This window comes from Dama dama, chromosome 28 (assembly GCF_033118175.1).
Source record: "Dama dama isolate Ldn47 chromosome 28, ASM3311817v1, whole genome shotgun sequence".
Classification (NCBI taxonomy): Eukaryota; Metazoa; Chordata; class Mammalia; order Artiodactyla; family Cervidae; genus Dama; species Dama dama.
In genome coordinates, this window is record NC_083708.1 from 15,199,256 (window position 1) to 15,220,685 (window position 21,430).

General features: G+C 42.0%; 1 protein-coding gene across 6 annotated transcripts in view; it reads right to left on the reverse strand.

Annotated features, from left to right (window-relative positions):
* FILIP1 (filamin A interacting protein 1) overlaps window positions 1–21,430 on the reverse strand; it is a 252,749-nt gene that overhangs the window by 41,951 nt on the left and 189,368 nt on the right. For all 6 annotated transcript variants that reach the window (XM_061131484.1, XM_061131479.1, XM_061131480.1 and 3 more), the window contains one exon: window positions 19,105–19,283. In XM_061131484.1, coding sequence (XP_060987467.1) covers window positions 19,105–19,283 — 179 coding nt within the window. The remainder of the gene's footprint in view (window positions 1–19,104; window positions 19,284–21,430) is intronic.

Sequence of the window (21,430 nt, forward strand, 5' to 3'; positions counted from 1 at the left end):
CAGTTTATCCAGCTGTTTAACAGTGATATGGGTTCTAACTTACAGGGTTATTATGAGAATTAGGTAGAACAATGTGAGCCAAGGCCACAGAGTCTGGTAATAGATAGCTAATAATATGCTTATGCAGTTTATTCATGCTGAAAATGGTGGGCACTAGGCAAAAATACAAATTTGTGGTTTAAATTTGACACGGACAACACAAATCCATGCTGAAAAGGGAATGAAAGAGTCAGTATTGATTACGTAGTCAAGTGGTATCTTGCATTCAGTCTGCTTAAGTGGTAGTCCCAGGAGTCATTGATTATGTTAAAAACCATATCAAATCAGAGACTTCCCTGGTGTTTCAATGGTTAAAAGTCCATCTTCCAATGCAAGCGACATGAGTTCAATCCCAGATTGGGGAACTAATGCTATAGGGCATTGCGATAGGGCAACTAAGCCTATGCTCCGCAACAAAAGCATGACTCAGCAGACACCAAGAGCAGCCTTTTGAGATATATATATCTCAAATCAATATGTAGAGACACACGATGTTAATAGCAAGAGAAAAGTCTTATCATCATTGAAAAATCATTAAAACAAATGCCAAAAGTGTCAACAAAGAAGCGATTATTTATCTTCCTGGCTTAATACCACTAAATAGTTAACATTCAAAATTAATTTAAAGCCCTATGATTAAGACTCTCCTAAAACAGCTGTATTTATCATAATTAATTAAGATTCTCTGGACAAATGATATTACTTATTAGAAGCTTCTTGGAATGAGAGGAAATGTTTAAATGGGCAATAGAACCCTCTTTAAAGAGGGTCACAGTAGCTATTAATAGAAATGTCCCACTATTGGATCCTGAAGGGGAGGGACCACACCTTTTTTTTTTTTTTAAGCTTTATTTAGGTATAATCGACAAATAAAATTGTAAGATATTTAAAGTGTACATCCTGGTGACTTGATTTACATTGTGAAAGATTCCCCCAATCTGGTTCATCAACAGATCTCTCAAATCTCTCTCTTTTTTTTGGTGAAAATGTTTTGTTCTATTTTCTTAACTAATTTCAATTATACAATACAGTGTTGTCAATCACAGTCCTCATGTTTTATATTGTATTCTCGGGCATTATTCAACTTATAGCTGAAAGTCTGTACCCTTTCACTAACCCCAACCTATTTCCTCCACCCCTTCAACTCCTGGCAACCAGTTTTCTACTTTCAGTTTCCATGAGTTGACTTTTTTTTTTTACATTCTACACATAAGAGCTATCACACAGTATTTATCTTTGTCTGGCTTACTTCACTTAATGCTTATTTCACATAATGCTCTTAAGGTCCATCCATGTCATCAAAAATGACACATTGTCCTTTTTTCTCATGGCTGAATGATAATATTTCATCATGTACATTTATATGTCACATCTCTTTATCTTCTTTATCCATTCACCCTCTGATGGACACTTAGGTTGTTTCCATGTCTTGGCTACTGTAAACAATGCTTCAGTGAACATGGGGGTGCAGTTATCTCTTTGACATCCTATCTGCATTTCCTTTGGATATACACCCAGAAGTGGGACTGGTGGGTCATATGGCAGTTCTATTTTTAATTTTTTTTGAGGGACTTACCTACTATTTTCCTTAGTATGAAAGTGAAAGTGTTAGTCACTCAGTCATGTCTGATTCTTTGCGACCCCAGAGACTGTACCCTGCCAGGCTTCTCTGTCCATGGAATTCTTCAGGCAAGAAAACTGGAGTGGGTTGCCCTATTCATAGAGGCTAAAGCAATTGACATTCCCACCAACAGGGATTCTTTTTTTTTATATCTCTGCCAACAATTATCTCCTGTCTTTTTGATTGTAGCAAATCTAACAGATGAGAAAATATCGCACTGTGATTTTGATCTGCGTTTCCCCATTGATTATTGCATTTACTCATTCTGAGTTGGCTGCCCACCAAGAACCAGGAACTGTATTAGGCACAGGGGATGTGGTGCAAACAAGACAGACAAGAAATGTATAAATATATTTGGTCTTCATCCTGATTCTGGCACAGAACTCCTAAAAGCCTTAGAATTTCCTAAAGGTGTCTTGTTATGTTAATGAGGTATCTTTTGGAAAGCCCTAGGTAACCGAAGGATTAGGACTGTTGTCAGGGAACCAACCACAAGATCAAAGGGTTAGGATTTTCAGTCCCACCCCTTGGACCCTTCAGTTCAGTTCAGTTCAGTTGCTCAGTTGTGTCCAACTCAGTTGTGTCCCTAATTCCATAGACGGCAGCACGCCAGGCTTCCCTGTCCATCACCAACTCCCGGAGCTTGCTCAAACTCCAAATGTCCACTGAGTCAGTGATGCCATCCAACCATCTCATCCTTTGTCAACCCCTTCTCCTGCCTTCAATCTTTCCCAGCATCAGAGTCTTTTCTAATGAGTCAGCTCTTTGTGCCAGGTGGCCAAAGTATTGGAGCTTCAGCTTCATCTCAGTCCTTCCAATGAATATTCAGGACTGGCTTCCTTTAGGATGGACTGGTTTAATCTCCTTGCAGTCCAAGGAATTCTCAAGAGTCTTTGCCAACACCACTGTTCAAAAGCATCAGTTCTTTGGTGCTCAGCTTTCTTTGTGGTCCAGCTCTCACATCCATACATGACTACTGGAAAAACCATAGCTTTGACTAGAGGGACCTTTGTCGGTAAAGTAACGGAGGGAAGGGGAGGGAAATGGAGATTGAGTTCAATTGCCAATGGTTAAAGATATAGCCTGTCACGCAGATGTAATGAAGCCACCATAAATGCTCCAAAGGATGAAGCATCTGGGTTAGTGAACATGTGGTGATTTGGAGAGAGTGGCACATCTGGAGAGGGTACAGATGATAAAGAATCTGCCTGCAATGCAGGAGACCTGAGTTTGATTCCTGGGTAGGGAAGATCCCTTGGAGAAGGGAAAGGCTATCCCACTCCAGTATTCTTACCTAGAGAATTCCACGGATAGAAGAGCCTGGTGGGCTAGAGTTCACAGGGTCAAAAAGAGTCGGATATGACTCTGTGACTAAAACTTTCACTAGTAAGTATTAATGTTTCTCTGAATTCTGTGCAAATTAATGGAACCCAAGGAGAAGTTTATTGGAACCTCCAATCGATAACTTCTTGGTCAGAAACACAAGTGAACAGGAGACGAGAGAACATGTTTTCTGAGCATTTCTGAAAAAGATCTAGTTTAGCATATGGCAAGCTGGAATTTTCTCAATGTGTGGGTGATCACTGGGCCTGCCAATTCACTGTACTTTCATCACAAGAGACACATTTTGCAGCAGAGGAGGTTGTGTTCCAGAACTCTTAGAAGTGGATATCCTGGGGGGTTGGAGTGGCAGGCTGGGAGAAGAAAGTCACAGGACAAGACACGCTAGAAGCATTGCACTTGCATTCTTTAGGTGGGGCAGAACTTTCTTCCAAGATCTCTCTCTGGAGTCTTGGTTAGGGTATACTAAGTCCAGGCAGTAGTTTTATACACAATTATCTCCTTCTTTGGGAGAAATATAATCCAAAACTTCTCAAATATTGCAAATCGCAGAAGTCAGACAAATCTGTGACCATTGGAAAGCTGAGAAAATCAGAGAGTACTGGAGGGAAGAATGATGGGTATAAACAAGTAGGTAAAGTTAGAACATTTGCATCATTAGAATACTGCAGGATTTGGTGACATTCAACCCTGACTATTCATTGAAAGGACTGATGCTGAAGCTGAAGCTCCAATACTTTGGCTGCCTGATGCAAAGAGCCGACTCATTGGAAAAGACCCTAATGCTGAGAGAGATTAAAGGCAAAAGGAGAAGGGGTCAGCAGAGGGTGAGATGATTAGATAGCATTACCAACTAATGGACATGAATTGAGCAAACTCCAGGAGACAGTGAAGGACAGGGAAGCCTGGCGTGCCGCAGTCCATGGATTGCAAAGAGTCAGACATGACTTAGTGACTGAACAACAACAACACATAAACCAGAGCATTCCCCTTTTCTAATCGCCTATTTGGTGTGGAGCAGTCAGAGGTCACCACTTCACGTTTCCTTCACATTTCAGGTCAGACACAAGTACTTCCTTAAGCATTTCAGAATGCAATAAATAACAGTAATTCTCAGTGAACTCCTGTAGGATAATTGAGAGCGACACAGAAAATTTAACACCAATCCTTTTAGGCACAGTATTTCTGAACTTAAGAGGAATGAGTTAAGATTAAGTAAAGTTGACCTGTAGTTTGCCGCTGAAGCTCACATTCAGGCCCCTAAATATTATTTGAATAGTTTCTTAGCTAAGAGTTCACATCCAAGAACTGAATATGTTATGCATTGAGCATGAAAGACCAAGGTTTTGATTACTCTTTTCTGTTTAAACTTTTCATCACCATGAAGTACTTTCCAAACACAAGCATTCTTGGAAAAAGAGTGCACACTTGGTCAAGGAACCAGAAAGGAGCTGAAACAAACGCTGAAACACACCTTCCCAAATTCCAACTCCCTTTTTGAAATCCAGGATTTGTAATGCTAATCTGAGTACCTTCCTCCATCCTGGAAAAAAAAATTAATTGTTATTCATCATCCGTGCGAAGAAACAGCACATTTTTGCAGTACTTTCTTTTTTTTTTTTTTTCACAGTACTTTCTTAACTCTTTCCTAGAGATGAATTTGTGCCAAATAAAAAAAAAACACTTTTGCGTGCTATTTATTATGGCTGCCCATTTAGGGCAGTATTCCCAAGGTTTTTCATTCCAGAATACTCTTACTTATTACTTTTCAATACTTTATTTTATCCATGATGCTGAAATAAACCATTAGCTCAATTAAAAATGCAATCCAACTAACTTGGAATTTGGAGACCAAAATCAGTTGTTGGAAATGTTCACTTTTAACCCAGTTGTTTTTGCAACCTGGATTCAGGTGTTTTCTCTGGAACTTACATATCTCACTAATCCTTCAATTAGCTAAAAAGAATCTGTAGATTTTTATTTTGTATTTTCTCACAGAATGCCTATCAAAATCGATCAATTGCCTAGTATTACAACTGCCTCAATTATAATGGACAGTCTCAGTGTATTGATAAATCAGAAATAATTTTTTAAAATCTGTCACTACCTTAGGAAATTATTCGCTGTATTTTGCCACTTAGACTCTGAAGGCTGTAGTTATTGACTGAAAATCTGCCAATTAAAGTTCCATTCTAGCTGAGCTGTTTGATATTTCCTAATGATTTTTATGGTGTGTTTCTTAAAAGTTCCCATCTGCTCTAGTTCCTGAGAGCTTTCAGATTAACTGTGAAGATAGGCATGAGTTTTTATTTTCATACATATACTATACCACTTATAATCAACCTTTTCTACCCCAAAATTATAAGCTAAATCTGCATTAACTTTCAAAATAAGTGAATTTGTATCCAGACTCCATTTAATAATAACCCATAATAACTTATCTGAAAAATACATGCATTTAAATCCCTCAGTTCGATACACCATTAGGTATAGCTCTTTAGATTAGCTTTTTTTTTTTTTTCTCATTGTTTTATGCAGCTGTTGGGGAAAGAAAATAATTATTCCCCAAGCTATTCTAGTAAGTCAGTCCAAACTGGGCTTAAACCTTTATTCTTTTCACTAAATAAAATGTGTTGTCATTTCTTTTTAATGTATTAATTTTTTAATATACAAAGTTATAAAAAAAATAGCTGTAAATTTGTGACCTCCGCAAAGTTACTGTAGTAGTTTTTCTTCCAAAGGATACCGATAGTTACCACATATTTTATTTCTCATAAAATTTTATGTGGCTAAAAATCATAATACCGCTTTTTCTTTTTTAGAAAGTCATTTTCCTGCTATATATTTTATTCTTCAAATATATTTTTGTTATTATGTGGGATTTATCTATCCTTTGGAAACTTAAAAAGTAAATGCTAAATCTTCCCTTGAGATGAACCACAGCTGTTAGATTGATGGTTCTCCTGAAATGGTAGAAACCAAGTCAGGACAAAAAAAATAACCTTGGCTACAATATGAGCAAGTATCCTCATGTTTACAAATAAGTTACCTATCCTACACATAAAAACGACTATAATTTAGTAATTAGTAGTTAGCCACTACTAAGAGACTCATTACTGAGACCCATTAATAAGAGACATTACTAAGAGATCAGGTTTTTTCCAACTGATTTGGAATGCTATCTTTAACATGTATTAAATTTCTATATGTACTATAATCCATTTCTTAAAATACATCAACTACATTGATCTGTCCATTCATGTACCAATGCCACACTATTTTACTTACTGTGGTTTTAATATGGGATTTTTTTTCTGACAACTTTTTTCCTGGAAACTTTTCTTCTCTTTTTTTGTTTTCAATATTTGACAATTCTTGCTTGTGCATTTTTTATATGAACTTTAGAACAACTTCATTAGTTCTCATGCTTAAAAAAAAAAACTGATGATATTTTTATTAGGACCACAGTAAGTCTGTGGATTCATATATGGAGATGATAGCTTTACAACGTTAGTTCTCCAGTCCTAGAATGATAAGCCTTTCTGTTGGTGTCAATATTTTTTATATCCCTAGGTAGCACTAAAACTTTTTTTTTATATAGCTCTTTCACATTCTTATGTTTATGCTTAAATAGTTAATATTTAATACAGTTCATATTATTTTGTCCTTTGGAAATATGAAAACTTGATAGTTGAATATTGATAATATGTAGCTTTATACCTTGCCGCATCTTTTTTTTTTTTTTTCTCAATTTTTATTTATTTATTTGGCTGCACTGGTCTTTGTTGCGGTGTGTGGGCTTTTTCTAGTTCCTAGTTTGGGCCTTCTCTCTAGTTGTGGTGAGCGTTCTTCTCTTGTTGTGGAGCACGGGCTTTAGCGCACACAGGCTTGGTAGTTATCTCTAGCTGGCTTCTCCAGTTGCAGCATGAGGGCTCTTTAGTCGCATTGCACAGGTCTTAGTCACCCCGAGGGCTGTGGGATCATAGATCCCTGACCAGGGATCGAATTCATGTCCCCTGCATTGGCAGGCGGATTCTTAACCACCGGACCACCAGGGAAGTCCCACTGCCTCATCTTATTGAATTCTCTCTTGGTAGTAGCTTTTCAGTTTTCCTGTAATCTAAATACAAAACAGCAACCCCATGAGCCAACAGTAGAGTTTACCTTTCTACTATTTTGCATTGTTCTCAATATGTCTTAGTTTGAGAAAATGTAAATTGTGATCTAATGGAACTGTCATAGTTTTCTTCTGAGTGTGTTTGCTACACTAAGTGTGTTTGAGTGAGTTTGATACACACGTGAGCAGAAGAATCGATCACCTTTAGGCATTATACCCTATGCCTTATGGAAAGGGCTTCGTATTCATTGTCTCATGACCATAAACAACTTTATGAGATAGAGTATCCCCATTCTATAGATAAAGAATCAGAGAGGTTAGATACTTGTCCAAGAGTTATCTAACTGGTCTAGTAAGTGGCAGTCAGAATTTGAATCCAGGGCTCTCTGGCTCCCAAAGTAAAGCAGGCTACTTGAGTAAACAACTTGTCCCTAGGTGGCAGATATTGAGGGCTTCTAGTACCACGTAGCTAGAGTAACCCAGGGAAGAAGTTAACGGTGGTTGAAGAAGTTAAACTTAGTTCAGATGATCCTCTTAATTTCACAAAACATTCCTAAGCACACCCTCAGTACTCTGGTGCATGTGTGCTGCATGCTCAGTCATATCCGACTCTTCGCAACCCTGTGGACTGTAGTCTGCCAGGTTCCTCCATCTATGCAAGGTTGCCATTTCCTCCTCCAGGGGATCTTCCCAACCCAGGGGTCGACCAGCATCTCCTTTGGGCAGCAGATTCTTTATCACTGAGCACCTGGGAAGCCCCCAGTACTCTGGAACCAGCCACATGCGTGCGGGCTAAGTTCCTTCAGTTGTGTCCGACTCTGCGACCCCATGGACTGTAGCCCACCAGGCTCCTCTGTTCATAGGATTCTCCAGGCCAGAATACTGGAGTGGGTTGCCATGTCCTCCTCCAGGGGATCTTCCCGACCCAGGGATGGAACCCGAGTCTCTTACGTCTCCTGTATTGGCAGGTGGGTTCTTTACCACTAGTGCCATCTGGGAACCAGCCACAATGCCACTTCTTTCTCCTTAGTACACAGGCACACAGAGGGATTATTACTAACGAACGGTATACTAACTGCAGGCCTCAAACTCATGTGGGCAAGAAATACGATTATCTTCATATTTCTGTATCTCTTTATTTCTATTATGAGCTCCCATTCCATTTTATCTTTTTTTCTTCTTTAAGTAAAACAGCAGTTCTTTCCTCCTTTATCTTCAAAGCAGGACCAGGTTGAGCCCCTGAGAAATCACGTCTGTGGATTCACTGAAGGATGGGTAGGTCAAGGCGGGGTGTCGGCTGGAGCAGACACAAGCACTGGAGTCGTCGAGGTCCGGCATCCTGCTTTCTGCCTTGGGTTCCCTTCTGCCAGCGGCTGCTCCCGCTGTTCCAGGCCCAGCCGCCTCACCTGCTGTCATCTTCCACTGGCCAGCTGCTGCCAACACTGCAGCCTCCGCCTCATTCTACTTTATTTTAGTTAATTCTGGGTAAACTCAGAGGTTTTCCTTTGTAAATTTAGAGACTCCTCAGTCAATCAGTGTCCCCTTCAGGACTCCATTTCTGGAGTTGGGGCTGGGCTCTGGGGCCATCAGAGATGAGCGAGAGGTCATGAAGGCATCATCCTTCCATGCTGGCATTCTCTGAGATGCACAGGGATTCTGAGATTCTCTGAGATTCTCTGGTCTCTGATCTCAGCTGTCCTCCTGCTCAGATTGCTGATCCAAACGGGTCACAGTTCTGTTCTCACTTTCAGCCCTGAATCAGCTATTCCCATGGCCTTTCAGGGACACAGGGGGAAAAAAATCTAGATATTCCTTTAGGGTGGCAGGATACTGAAGCTATACCAAGCTCTCTCCAACTAGACTCATCAAACACCAAGTTTTATTCTCTTTCTCTTGAGTTATTAGAGAACCACAAGTTTTGCCATGCCCTTTGCTATTTGCCCCCGGAGATTCATATATTGAAGGCCTACCCCCAGTGTGACTGTTTGGAGATACAGCTTTGTGGAGGTAATAAAGGTTAAATGAAGTCATAAGGGTAGGGTACTAGTCCAGTAGAACTGGAGGCCCTCTAAGAAGACCTCTCTCCACGTACGTGCACAGAGAAAAGACTATGTGAGGACAGAGCAAGAAGGTGGACATCTGCAGGTCAGGAAGAGAGGCCTCACCAGAACCTGGCCATGCTGGCACCCTGATCTTGAACTTCCAGCATCCAGAACTGTGAGAAAATAAACTTCTACTGTCTAAGCCACGCAGTCTATTTTGTTATGGCAACCCAAGCAGAGTGAGACACTCTTGGACTTTACCTAGTGATGGCTCCATTCTCAAATTCTTCACACCCATATCTCTGGGGTTTATATTTCTCCCCATTTCTCCACCCCACCCCCGCACCCCAAGGAAACTCAGAACAGAGCCTCTTCTTTTGCATTGTCTTTGACATTGACTTCTCTTGCTGTCTTGCTCTTCTCTTAAGAGAAGCAGCTTATCTAAACAGGAAAGGTGGAGTGACAAAAATTGAATCACCTTGATTATATATTCTTTCTCAAGCTACACCTATATACTTGCTTCTGGAATCCAGGAGGCAAGCTATTGACTTCCCTCCTCCAGCTGTGGCCACTTTCCCTCAAGGCTATGGTTTCTCTTGGCTGGCTGCTCAAATGAGGACCAGGTCACAGGGTGACAGAAGAAATTAGGTTAAAAAATCCAATTGCTATCACACTGCAGTAAATTCTTATAACGGGGTTGGCAAATGAAAATGTCAAAGCTGTAACAATATTAAAATTGAATGACTCAGTCTCTGAAGTGGTAAGGGACAGAGTCACCCAGGGAATTCTGGGACATAATACCCCAGTGTGATTCAATGCAGAAACCTGTCTCCACAGTCAGTCAGACCCTGGGAGAAGTGGAAAATTGTGCACCTGTGGAGCATACACCTGCAGCAGCAGTAACTCGAGACCACTCACTTGTGACCCAGTGCTTGGCACCTGGTCAGAGAGAGGTGTCTACTGAAACGCAGTCCTACGAGGGAGGTATTCCTTATTCTTCGAATTTCTGTCTCTGCTGAGTTTTTCCTTGGCTTCTTGTCTTTCTTTCTTTCTGTTTCATATGCTCCAAGAGAGTATCTCAATGAGCTAGTTCATCACCATCAACAGAACACACTATTCAGCAGGACTCTTCTGCCAGGCTTCCTCTCACGCCCTAGCCTCCCTAATGTCTAGGTCATCAAGGTTGCAAACCAGCTGCATTAGAGACTCGACAGCCAACAGGCACATTGTTTTATAAATTCAAGTGAACAGTGACTCAGAGTTCTTCCTTTTCCTGAAAAATCTGAATTGGTACCCTGAGCCAGGGTCAGCTGGACTGAGCCAGATGGTGACTTCTCCCGGTAGTCAGAGCTGGCTCTCTGTGTCCCAGGAATCCCACTGTGTATGCAGTGTGTGCTAAAAAGCTGGTCCTGTGCCCTTCAGCTATTTCCCTGGCACCTAAGGCATCTGAGCGTGTAACCTCTGTGATCTCTGTCTAGACAGCTGTCCACTTCCGGGCTAACTGGGTGTGACTGGCATTGACAGAGTCCTGCGACAGAAAGAATTAAAGTTATGTGAAAGAAGCTGCCTCTGTTTCTCTCAGAAGAGGCCCCTTCAGTGAATCAGGTATTTAGAGTTTCCAGAACTGTCTGGCAACTTCCTGAAATCAAAAGAGAACAATTCGGTGATTGATTCTGGTCCAGACAGACTCTGATGAGCTAGCCTCCTGGGTTTTCACCCTTTATCTCTCACATTCAAACTACAGATACATTCTCTATTCTTAACTTTTCCTAGGACTTTCCTTTAATCAAGTGTCTCAAATAACAGGACTGAGGTATTCTTACGTGCTAAAATCTTAGGCAGTAAAATATGTTTCTTGCCTGTTGCCTCTCAACCCTCCCTTTCAATATGTTTCCTTTCTCATGGCCAATTGTCTTCAGTTATTATCCCACCCTTTTGATTAATATCAGAGTCTCTCTTGGTTCAGTTCTGCTGCTGTTGTTGCTATAAAAGTTCAAATATGTTGAATCTAATTAACTAAAATTCTTGGTTGGCCAGGCTAAACCCTCATATCTTCCACCGTCCTATCCACAGTAAAATGCAACCATTATTGACATTTAGATTTGAATCTAATCTAATAGGCTCTGAGGTTGTAACATACTCATGGAATTACTCACGGAGCAGCACTATAAGATCCTGAATCATCAAATATGACTTAATTGGCTCTTGCGATATATTAAACATTTTCTTAAAAAAGTAAAATTCATTTGAGAAACATTTTCCAAAACAGAAAAAGTAAATTAATTCATATCATAACCTTTGATTCGTTAGAAAATAATGTTGATCAGATAATCAACTTTCCCTGGCATGTCTGTTCAAAGTTATATTACTAAAACTCTGAAGAATCTTAGATCAGAGGCTGCTAATTCAATGAGAAAAAGAATGTTATAAAGCTTGGAAAACAATCACATCCACTGAAGGCTTGGCATTTCTGTATAGCTGGGATCCGGTGAAATGAATCTCAAGGGCATTTTTAGTGGGCTTATTCATATTTCATCCATGGAGTGTCCAGTTCAGGTTGAGTAACAGGCTCCTAGTTCCAAAGTGCTAATAGTAGATAGGTTAATGACTGGGGTCTTTTAAGAGGACCAACTCCTTTTCCATCTTGCAACTTTGGGAAGTTATCTGAGTCATTGATTGCCTGGTCCCTTTAGGTAAGACACAACGTCACTTCCTTTACACTGTTCCCACCTACCCCTCAACACAAATGCTCTAGCTGTGAGAAGTCAAAATCACCACAGTCTCCATCATTTCAATCACATTTTCCAGTAGGATTTGCATATCACAAGGGTGAGAGGAATCGGAAGGTTGAGTTTGGTCCTGGAGTTCTTTCAGAAGGTCAACTGTCAAACTGTAATTGAGTCTCTGAATTCTAATTCCTCTCCTTTCTTAGAAGCTGTCTATTCCCAGCAATTTTCTTAATCAGTAAGATATTGATAGTAGGTGGCATATCTCATGACAAGTTAAAGTCTATGAATTCGAATCCCAAACCCACAGACAGAGTCAGCGTGCCATCCAAGGAATCAACATTTTAAGTCATCTTTCCTTCCTCCAAACATTGGAGAAATGAGGTGTTCATTTCAATCAGAAGGTAAGAACTTGGAAGTGGAAAAGGTTTTTTTGCTGTTGTCATTTGTTAGTTTTTACTGTAAGAAATTCAGTTCAAACATTGATTCTTCCAGTGAACTGTTGGCAAGTGACCTTGGTGGAAGGAATTTAGTCTGCTTTCCCATCTTCTAAACAGGGATAGTCACTACACTTCATACAGTTTTAAAGATTTATTTATCTATTGTTAATTAGTTAATTTGGCTGCACTGGGTCTTCTTTGCTGTGTGCCAGCTTTCTCTAGTTTCGGAGAGCGGGGGCTACTCCTGGTTGTGGTCAGGGGCTTCTCATTTGGTGGCTTCTCTTGTCGTGGAGCATGGGTTCTAGAGCAATGGCTCATCGGTAGCTCATCAGTGGTGCGCGGGCTTAGGTGACCCGTAACATGTGGAATCTTTCCGGACCAGGGATTGAACCCACATTGGCAGGCAGATTGTTTTTTTTTTTTACCACAGGACCACCAGGGAAGTCCCTTCATACAGTTTTATAAGGATTAAACAAGATGTGTGTGTGCCCAATGTATCAGGGTTGTCAATGACATCTGACCCACTAGTGAGCAGCATAAAGCCTAGGGCTAGGGCTTCCCTCATAGCTCAGTTGGTAAAGAATCTGCCTGCAACTCAGGAGACCCCAGTTTGATTCCTGGGTCAGGAAGATCTGCTGGAGAAGGGAAAGGCTACCCACTCCAGTATTCTGGCCTGGAGAATTCCATGGACTGTATAGTCCATGGGGTCGCAAAGAGTCAGACACGACTGAGCGACTTTCACTTCACTTCAAGCACAGACAAGTGGGCTCTGCTGTTTCCTGCTAATACCTTCCAGCTATTGATTACTGTCTGCATGATCAAACTTGATGGTTTACACATCAGCAGTGATATTTTCCTACAAAGTGCTTTATTGGGCTTCTCCAAACTACCAAGGAGAAAAGTCCATTTTATTGTAATACAGACAAGGCATCTAGATTGGAGAAACTTAAGGGAAATATGCCAGGAACCAGATATGCATCTTCTATAAAGTGGGCCAAGAATATCTCCTAGGATCCCAGGCCACTAGAGCGACTTCACAAACTTGCTCCGGTCACTCCTGGCCACAGGCGAGAGCAATGGTGCAGCCTGTCCCCGCTTGCCAGGCCTAAAGGAACACCGCCAGAACAGGGCTTGAAAATTTCCCCTTTCCCAGGCCCCTGCTCCTGCATGCGCTAGTGAAGCGATTTCTCTCGAGATGCTGGTTTGTAGTTTTTAAAAAAAAAACAAACCTATACTTGGAAGGCTTGCTGCAATATTACACGATGATGTAATTATTTATGTAGGCCCAGTTGAGCCTATAGAATCCAAAAGCTTTCAAATTTATAACTCTGGTTAAGGATTTAGACAGCCCTCCCACGTAATTTACACACACAAACATGTACACACGTCCCCCTCAAATGTTTCTGTAAGTTCCAAACTACTCTTTGATGTAACTCTATTCTCTGTATTCTGACATTCTTGAAGCAGCCCTAGAGCAGTGCATGATTAAAATTACAAGTCTTGCAGTTCATACACAGAATATAGTTATAAACACTGAAGGTGATCTCATGTGCTCAGAAGGTCTTTTAAGGTCAAGTTGACTCAAAATACGGAGAATATAGCAGTTAAAAAGGGTCTTTATCTAATCTTAATGTAATGAAGGATACTTTCATCTATATTGTAAACAGTGCTAGTTACCAGTGTATTTTTTATGCTATTTCCACTTTTTGATTTGGGAATATAACTGTAACTATTTGTAAAAATAAACATGAAGTAAATGATGGTAGTAGATTATGATCAGTCTTTTGATTTAGAGTAAAGGAAGCCCTTTACAACCTAGACAGCATATTAAAAAGCAGAGACATTAAAAAAAAAAAAATGAAAAATAAATAAATAAATAAATAAATAAAAAAAAGCAGAGACATTACTTTGTCAACAAAGGTCCGTCTAGTCAAGGCTATGGTTTTTCCAGTGGTCATGTATGGATGTGAGAGTTGGACTATAAAGAAAGGTGAGCACTGAAGAATTGATGCTTTTGAACTGTGGTGTTGGGGAAGACTCTTGAGAGTCCCTTGGACTGCAAGAAGACCCAACCAGTCCATCCTAAAGGAGATCAGTCCTGGGTGTTCATTGGAAGGACTGATGTTGAAGCTAAACTCCAATACTCTGGCCACCTGATGCGAAGAGCTGACTCATTTGAAAAGACCCTGATGCTGGGAAAGATTGAAGGCAGGAGAAGGGGACGACAGAGGATCAGATGGTTGAATGGCATCACCGACTCAATGGACATGAGTTTGAGTAACCTCTGGGAGTTGGTGATGGACAGGGAGGCCTGGCGTGCTGTGGTCCATGGGGTCACAAAGAGTCAGACACCACTGAGTGACTGAACTGAACTGAAAGGAAGCCCAGAGAAAAATATTGGTCATCTTAGGCACTTAATTTGTGAAAATTTTGTATAGGATGAATTTAACAACTTCTGAAAAGTGAGAAATAACTTCTGCTTCCTTAGTTTTTACACTTTCAGGGTCCAGGTCAGTGGCCACAACAGTGGGGTAGCTTGGGGGGGTGCTTTATTTACCTCCCCTATAACCAGCATCAGTCTCCCATCAGAATGCACCAGAAGTGGAATACTGGTCTGTGCTACTCAAACTCTGCTCCAAAACAAGTCCCCAGACTGCTCCTTCCAACAGATGCTGTTCCAAAGCTTCTCCTATCTTGACAGTCTAAAGACACCAGTGGTCCTAAAATATCTGCTTATATCCTCCTGATAACCATAATTCTGCCTTTTATTAGTAAGATTCTGTGTCATAGTTTGGACATAAGAGCTTGGAGGTGGGTAGCCCACACATACAAAGAAAACATAAAACAAGCCATTCTGCCCAAGGGATTCATTCGTACAAGACTGCTGGCCCAGTGACCTGCTCTATGATCTTAGTTGAGCCACATCATTTATCCTGGGCTTCAGTTACTCAACCTATAGAATGAGAGACTTGGAAGGGCTGACCTCAGAAGTCTTTTGCAATGCTAGTTAAGCCAAGGCTTTTTTTTTTTTTAAACCAAGGATTTCTCTGAATCTTGATTGCTACTGATCCTATCTGCCTGGGTCCCTTTTTATTATCTTTAACTATTTTCCAGAGGATGTGAGAAACACTTACAGAGTCAGTTCAGTTCAGTTCAGTTGCTCAGTCGTGTCCGACTCTTTGCGACCCCATGGACTGCAGCATGCCAGGCCTCCCTGTCCATCACCAACTCCCGGAGCTTATTCCAACTCATGTCCATTAAGTTGGTGATGTCATCCAACCATCTCATCCTCTGCCGTCCCCTTCTCCTTCTGCCTTCAATCTTCCCCAGCATCAGGGTCTTTTCAAATGTAGGACAGGCATAGACAATGGAGCCTAGATGCAATGCATGTCTGGCGAGTCCCCTGGCTTTGCACCCCACCCTCTGGCCACCACCTAATCAGAAAGCTGTCTGGATGGAGGCAACCTGCAGAGCTGCACCTGCAGTAGAAGCTGGGTGATTCTAAGGAGCAAACTTTTTTCCTTCCTTGACTAAAGCTCACAGGAAAAACAAAGAGAAATGCTTCTGAAGGAAAGTTCTTGGCTCTCTTTTTTTTTTTTTTTTCTCTCACAAAAGGGACTTTTCTGGAGAAAGAGGGAAGGAAGAGCAAAACAAGTAAGCAGATGAAGTACTCGGAATAGTCTATGCCGGGACTCCCACTGAGGCTCAGAAAAGCCGGCTCTCTGTCAGCAGTAGTCCAGGTGCGGCAGCCACTTGGGGCGCTGGGGCCTCCCTGAGTTACGGCCCAGGCCCGGTGGGGACAGGCCCCTGGGGACATTGACCACAGGAAAGCAAGCCCCAGGTCAGCAAACTGCCAGTCCCCATGAGCAGATCTAATTATGATCGCTTACTTCAAAAGAAGGATTGAACCCCAAGCAGATTTAGCAGGGCCGCTTCCAAAGGGCAGCAGGATTCCCGGGCCTGACCTTTGAGAAAATCCTCAAGGCTTCACTGCTCCAGGAATTCAGCAAAGCCAGTCACCATGGATGCTTCAGAACACAGAGAAATGCAGAGAATGCCACCTTAAGTTACAAGAGTCCTCCTAGTGAGGGTGTCTAATTGAGCATAATGAGTGTCTGGTGAGCGTGGACCCACAGCGTGTATGCTGGCAATCAGTCAGGGGGGTGGCCTGGACAAGAACACTGACAGGAAAATATACACAGCACTGAAGTATAACCTGTTGAGTCAAAAATACTATTTCAAAATACTATTTGAAAATACTATTTCAAAACCATAGAGTAGTTGGATAAGCATGTAAGTTTGGCGACATATCCCAGTAGTGCTCATCAATGTATTATTATGAAAAACAGCTTGAGGTATATAATTTTTAAATGCAATTTTGATTTTTAAAACCTTCTACACAGCACTTTTGGAGGAGGAAATGGCAACCCACTCCAGTATTCTTGCCTGAAGAATCCAATGGACAGAGGAGCTTTTAAAGAAGAATCCAATGGACAGGGGGGCTACAGTTCATAGGGACGCAAAGAGTCGGACCCAACTGAAGCAACTGAGCAAACACACACACACCACTTTGCTCATGAAAAATCATTGTGTAGTTGCTCTAGTAAAATTAAACAACTCCAATGGAGGGGTGGGGAATTGGAATTGTTAGTCTCGAATTGGTCAACGTGAAGTTAGAAAATAAATACACTTGGGACAAGCTTACTGTATAATGACTGTAAAAGTATTTTGTGAATTATAAAGCTCTCCATCAACTGTTATTATTTCAATGATTCTCATAATACACAAAAATTAAGAAAAGAAAGAAAAATAAACAGCTAGGTAAGTACAGTCTCTTCATCCACATGCCTCATTTACATCAACCTCTGTAGGTGAATTCACCTCAGGCATTTAGCTTAGGTGGGAAATTTCAGAAAAAGCAGACATATCTGATTCTAGACCAAATGGTTTACAAACAGATCAGAAAATAATTCACACAGCTGTTCTCTAAAATTATTTGATTTCAGATCTTTAAAAGAAATATCAAACAAGTTGCTACTATTAGCTGACTACAGTCCAATATGAGACACCTAGACATACGTGATTTTACACCGAGATTAAAATCTTGTTTTCACCTCTTATGCTTGAGGTTGGAAAGTTCACAGAGGTTGAGGAGGTGGAGTTTATTCCGTTTGGTTTCCCCAAAATATCAAATTAGACCATCTATTTATCCAAACAAGAAGTTGCTAAATTTGAGCCTCTAGGAGCAGAAGACAGGCTTAAAGAAACGGGGTGTGTGTGTGTATGTGTGTGGGTGTGTGTACACGCACGCGTGCGTGCACACCTGGTTCCTCTGTCCACGGGATTTTCCAGGAAGAATACTGGAGTGGGTTGCAATTTATTCCTCCAAGGAGCTTTCCCACCTAGGGATGGAACCTGCCTCCCTTGTGTCTCCTGCATTGGAAAGCAGATTTTTTACCAGCTGCACCATAAGAGGAGAGTATTACATGTTACTACAGCCATTGCTCCCTCATCCATTTCTCCTCCCTCTAGGGATGTGCCAAGTCCAATAATAAGTAAACATTACCAATAACTTCCAAAAATTTTAACACAAACCTATTCTGTTTCAGGCTTTTAATTATTCTGTTATCAAAATAACTTCTACAAATAAACTAATATGGGAAGATCAGATCTCCTTTTTTGTAACTAAATAGACACAGCAAAGCTGGGACTGGTGAAGCTCTTTCCGAATGGCTCTTATTTGAAAGTCCTAAACACAGGCGTGGACACGCTTGGTAACTCAAAGCATCGTGATTCAATGTCATTGGTTCAAAGACCGTGGAATTCACAGACGTAACCATTCAGCTTAAGTAAGGAAAAGGAAAAGAAGAAGCTAAAAAGAAGATGCTGAAAAAGTTGGATAGTATCAAAGCGTTTCTGTTTGAAGTCTCTGCTTCACATGTGGCAATCCCTGGTCTGAGAAAACTACCTACGTATTTGAGGCTCGACACTGAATTTTTTGTTTTGTTTTACACTGAGTTTTAAGAGGGACTCAACCCTGAGAAAGTTAAAGCAGGTAATTCTAGTTAAGTAATTTGTAACAACCAAATAGTAAGATTTTCCATAACTGTGTTAAGAATGAATAGGATTTATTTTATTAATACATGGTTAAATTGAGTAATTTGTTTCTCCAAAGAAGTGGATTTTAATCCCAAAGAGGAAAAATAGATTATTTCTAATAAAGGGCAATTAGTAGAGAAGCTTTTCAACCTTCGTTGATCAGGTTAAAATGGAAGCTCCCTGAGTGTGCCTTTCTGGCTTTTCACGTCTGTGTGTGACTTCACTTTCACTTTTCACTCTCATGCACTGGAGAAGGAAATGGCAACCCACTCCAGTGTTCTTGCCTGGAGAATCCAGGGATGGGGGAGCCTGTTGGGCTGCCGTCTATGGGGTCGCACAGAGTCGGACACGACTGACGCGACTTAGCAGCAGCAGCAGTGTTGTCCTACTTGTGTGAACGCCCAACATGGTCACATTAATAGTTCCAGGCAAAGTCTGTGTCCCTCTATGCAAACCATCCAGAAGTTACAAAGTAGGCCCCAGGCAAGCGTCCCCGGATCCCCGGATGGAAATCTGACCCGTGGAGGGAAGGGGGCCGGATGAGAGCGCGGCCCCGCCCCTCGCGGCCCCGCCCCCTCGCGGCCCCGCCCCTCGCGGCCCCGCCCCCTCGCGGCCCCGCCCCTCGCGGCCCCGCCCCCTCGCGGCCCCGCCCCGCCCCCGGTCGAGCCTGCGCAGTTACCTCTCCCGCTCCTGCTCCAGCAGGTTGGTGAAGTCGTCGCTCTTGTTCATGTAGTCCGTGTGTTTGTGCTTCTCGTTCTCCAGCTCGTACACCGTGCGCCGGTGACACTTCTCAGCCAGAAGCAGCTGCTCTAGCATGCGCCGGTAGGTTTCCTTCTGCTTTTCCTCGAGTCTGTCCAGCTGAGTAAGCCAACATGGGAAAGGGCTTAATATTTTATTTCATTTACATATGAAACTCTAAATAAATAATAATTTGGTGATTTATCGGGGCTTCCCTTGTGGCTCAGATGGTAAAGAATACGCCTGCAATGCAGGAGGCCTGGGCTCGATCCCTGGGTTGGGAAGATCCCCTGGAGGAGGGCCTGGCAACCCACTCCAGTATTCTTGCCTGGAGAATCCCATGGACAGACGAGTCTGGTGGGCTGCAGTGGGTTTGCAAAGAGTGGGACATGACTGAGCAACTAAGCACAGTGATTTATTACCTGATGGGGAGGACATGGGGTCTGCTGTTCTCTGCCTTTCCTCCCATTCCATCATGTTCTCTAGATCAGTTGGCTGTATGAACTATTGGTGGTAAGGCTGCGGTAACTTCTGGCCTCTGACCTTTTTTCCATGAACCTATGTGTGGTTCCTAAACAGACTCACTGTTTGATGAGACAGCGCAAAGCTCTGTACTCAGAAAGAGAGAGAACAGTATCCCACATAATCTCACAAAAATAAAGAGCTCGGTGGGCACATGTACCAAATTCCTCCCCTGGGAGAATGGAATTATCATCATTGCAACCCTTTTCTATTTTTTTGAGGCCTGTAGTTAAGTGAATTCCTAGGAAAAGTATGTGAAGGACCCACAATCCTCTTCTTTCAAGAGATACTAAATATAGGAAGAGTCTCAGAATTTGTGGAGAGCACATATCTCAAACTAAGAGATCTTATCAAATATTATTACAGGACTTTTTGTGCCTGTGCCTCTGGCCAGGCTATAAGATCTCTGAGGGACCATGCCTTGGTCATCTTTTTAGTTCCTGGTGCTTAACACAGAGCTTGGGACACCGTAAGTGTTCAGTAAATGTTTGTTAATTAGTACCCAATCTTAACAATATTGATAGTTCTCCATCCTACTCTCCTCTCCAAACCCTAGTGCAGGAGTTCACAGCCCTCAGCACTAGTGACATTGCTGGCCAATTAATTCTTATTTGAGGAGTTGTCCTGTGCATTGGAGGATGCTCAGTGGCATCCCTGGCCTTTGCCCTCCAGATGCTGGTACTAAACCCTGCAGTTGTGACAAAACTATCCACATTGTCAGATGTCACCTGGAAGGGAAAGTCCCCGTGCCCCCCCACCCTCCTGTTGCAAATCACTGCCCTGGGTGAATCAGACATATTTAGGAGCCATTTTTTTTTTTTTTTTTTTTTTTTTTTTTAGCTGCACTGGATCTTTGTTGCTGGGGGCAGGCTTTCCCTAATTGTGGAAAGTGGGGGCTACTCTCTAGTTGTGATACTCGAGCTTCTCATTTCAGTGGCTTCTCACTGGGGAGCATGGACTCTAGATGTGAGCCCAGTACTCATGGCACACACTTAGGTGCCCTGCCACATTCGGTATCCTTCCAGACCAGGAATCGAACCTGTGACCCCTACATTGGCAGGTAGATGCCTAACCACTGGATCACCAGGGAAGTCCTAGGATCCATTTTTAATCCCACAGCCAACTCCGTAAGACTCAGTGGTGTAGCTCCATGGGGATCAGCTTCAGAGCTATTCCTTGGATGTTCCATATTTGCCCTTTAGTCATAAGGAGGATCTGAGGTTCTCTCCACAATTGTATACATCCCTTCATTGTGAATGAATCATTTGTGGGGCCCAAAGTAGAAGAGATATTACCACCATAATCCTCAGTGCCTTCTGATTAGACCTCCACCCCTCTTGCCTAAGGGCAGGTGACCAGCAGACTGGTGAAACCCAGGCTAACCAGTAGCCGGTCATACCAGAGATCATCAGGGAGGCTAATTGTACTTCTATGCATTCTAATAAATTTCTGCAGTGTTAATGGGATAGTCTATATAAGAGACTTTCTCACTGAAACAGCTCCTATTACAAAATATTCTCCCCAAGCACTCTCCATCTCTCCACAAGTGTGATTTTTACCACATGCTATAGAATTTGTCAAGCATTGTTGGAACATCATCAGAAATGTAGAAGGAGCAACTCTTTCCCGTTTTTGATCCTTCTTCTTTTGTGAAGCTGAAATTCCAATACTTTGGAGACCTGATGAGAAGAGCTGACTATTGGAAAAGACTCTGATGCTGGGAAAGATTGAGGGCAGGAGGATAA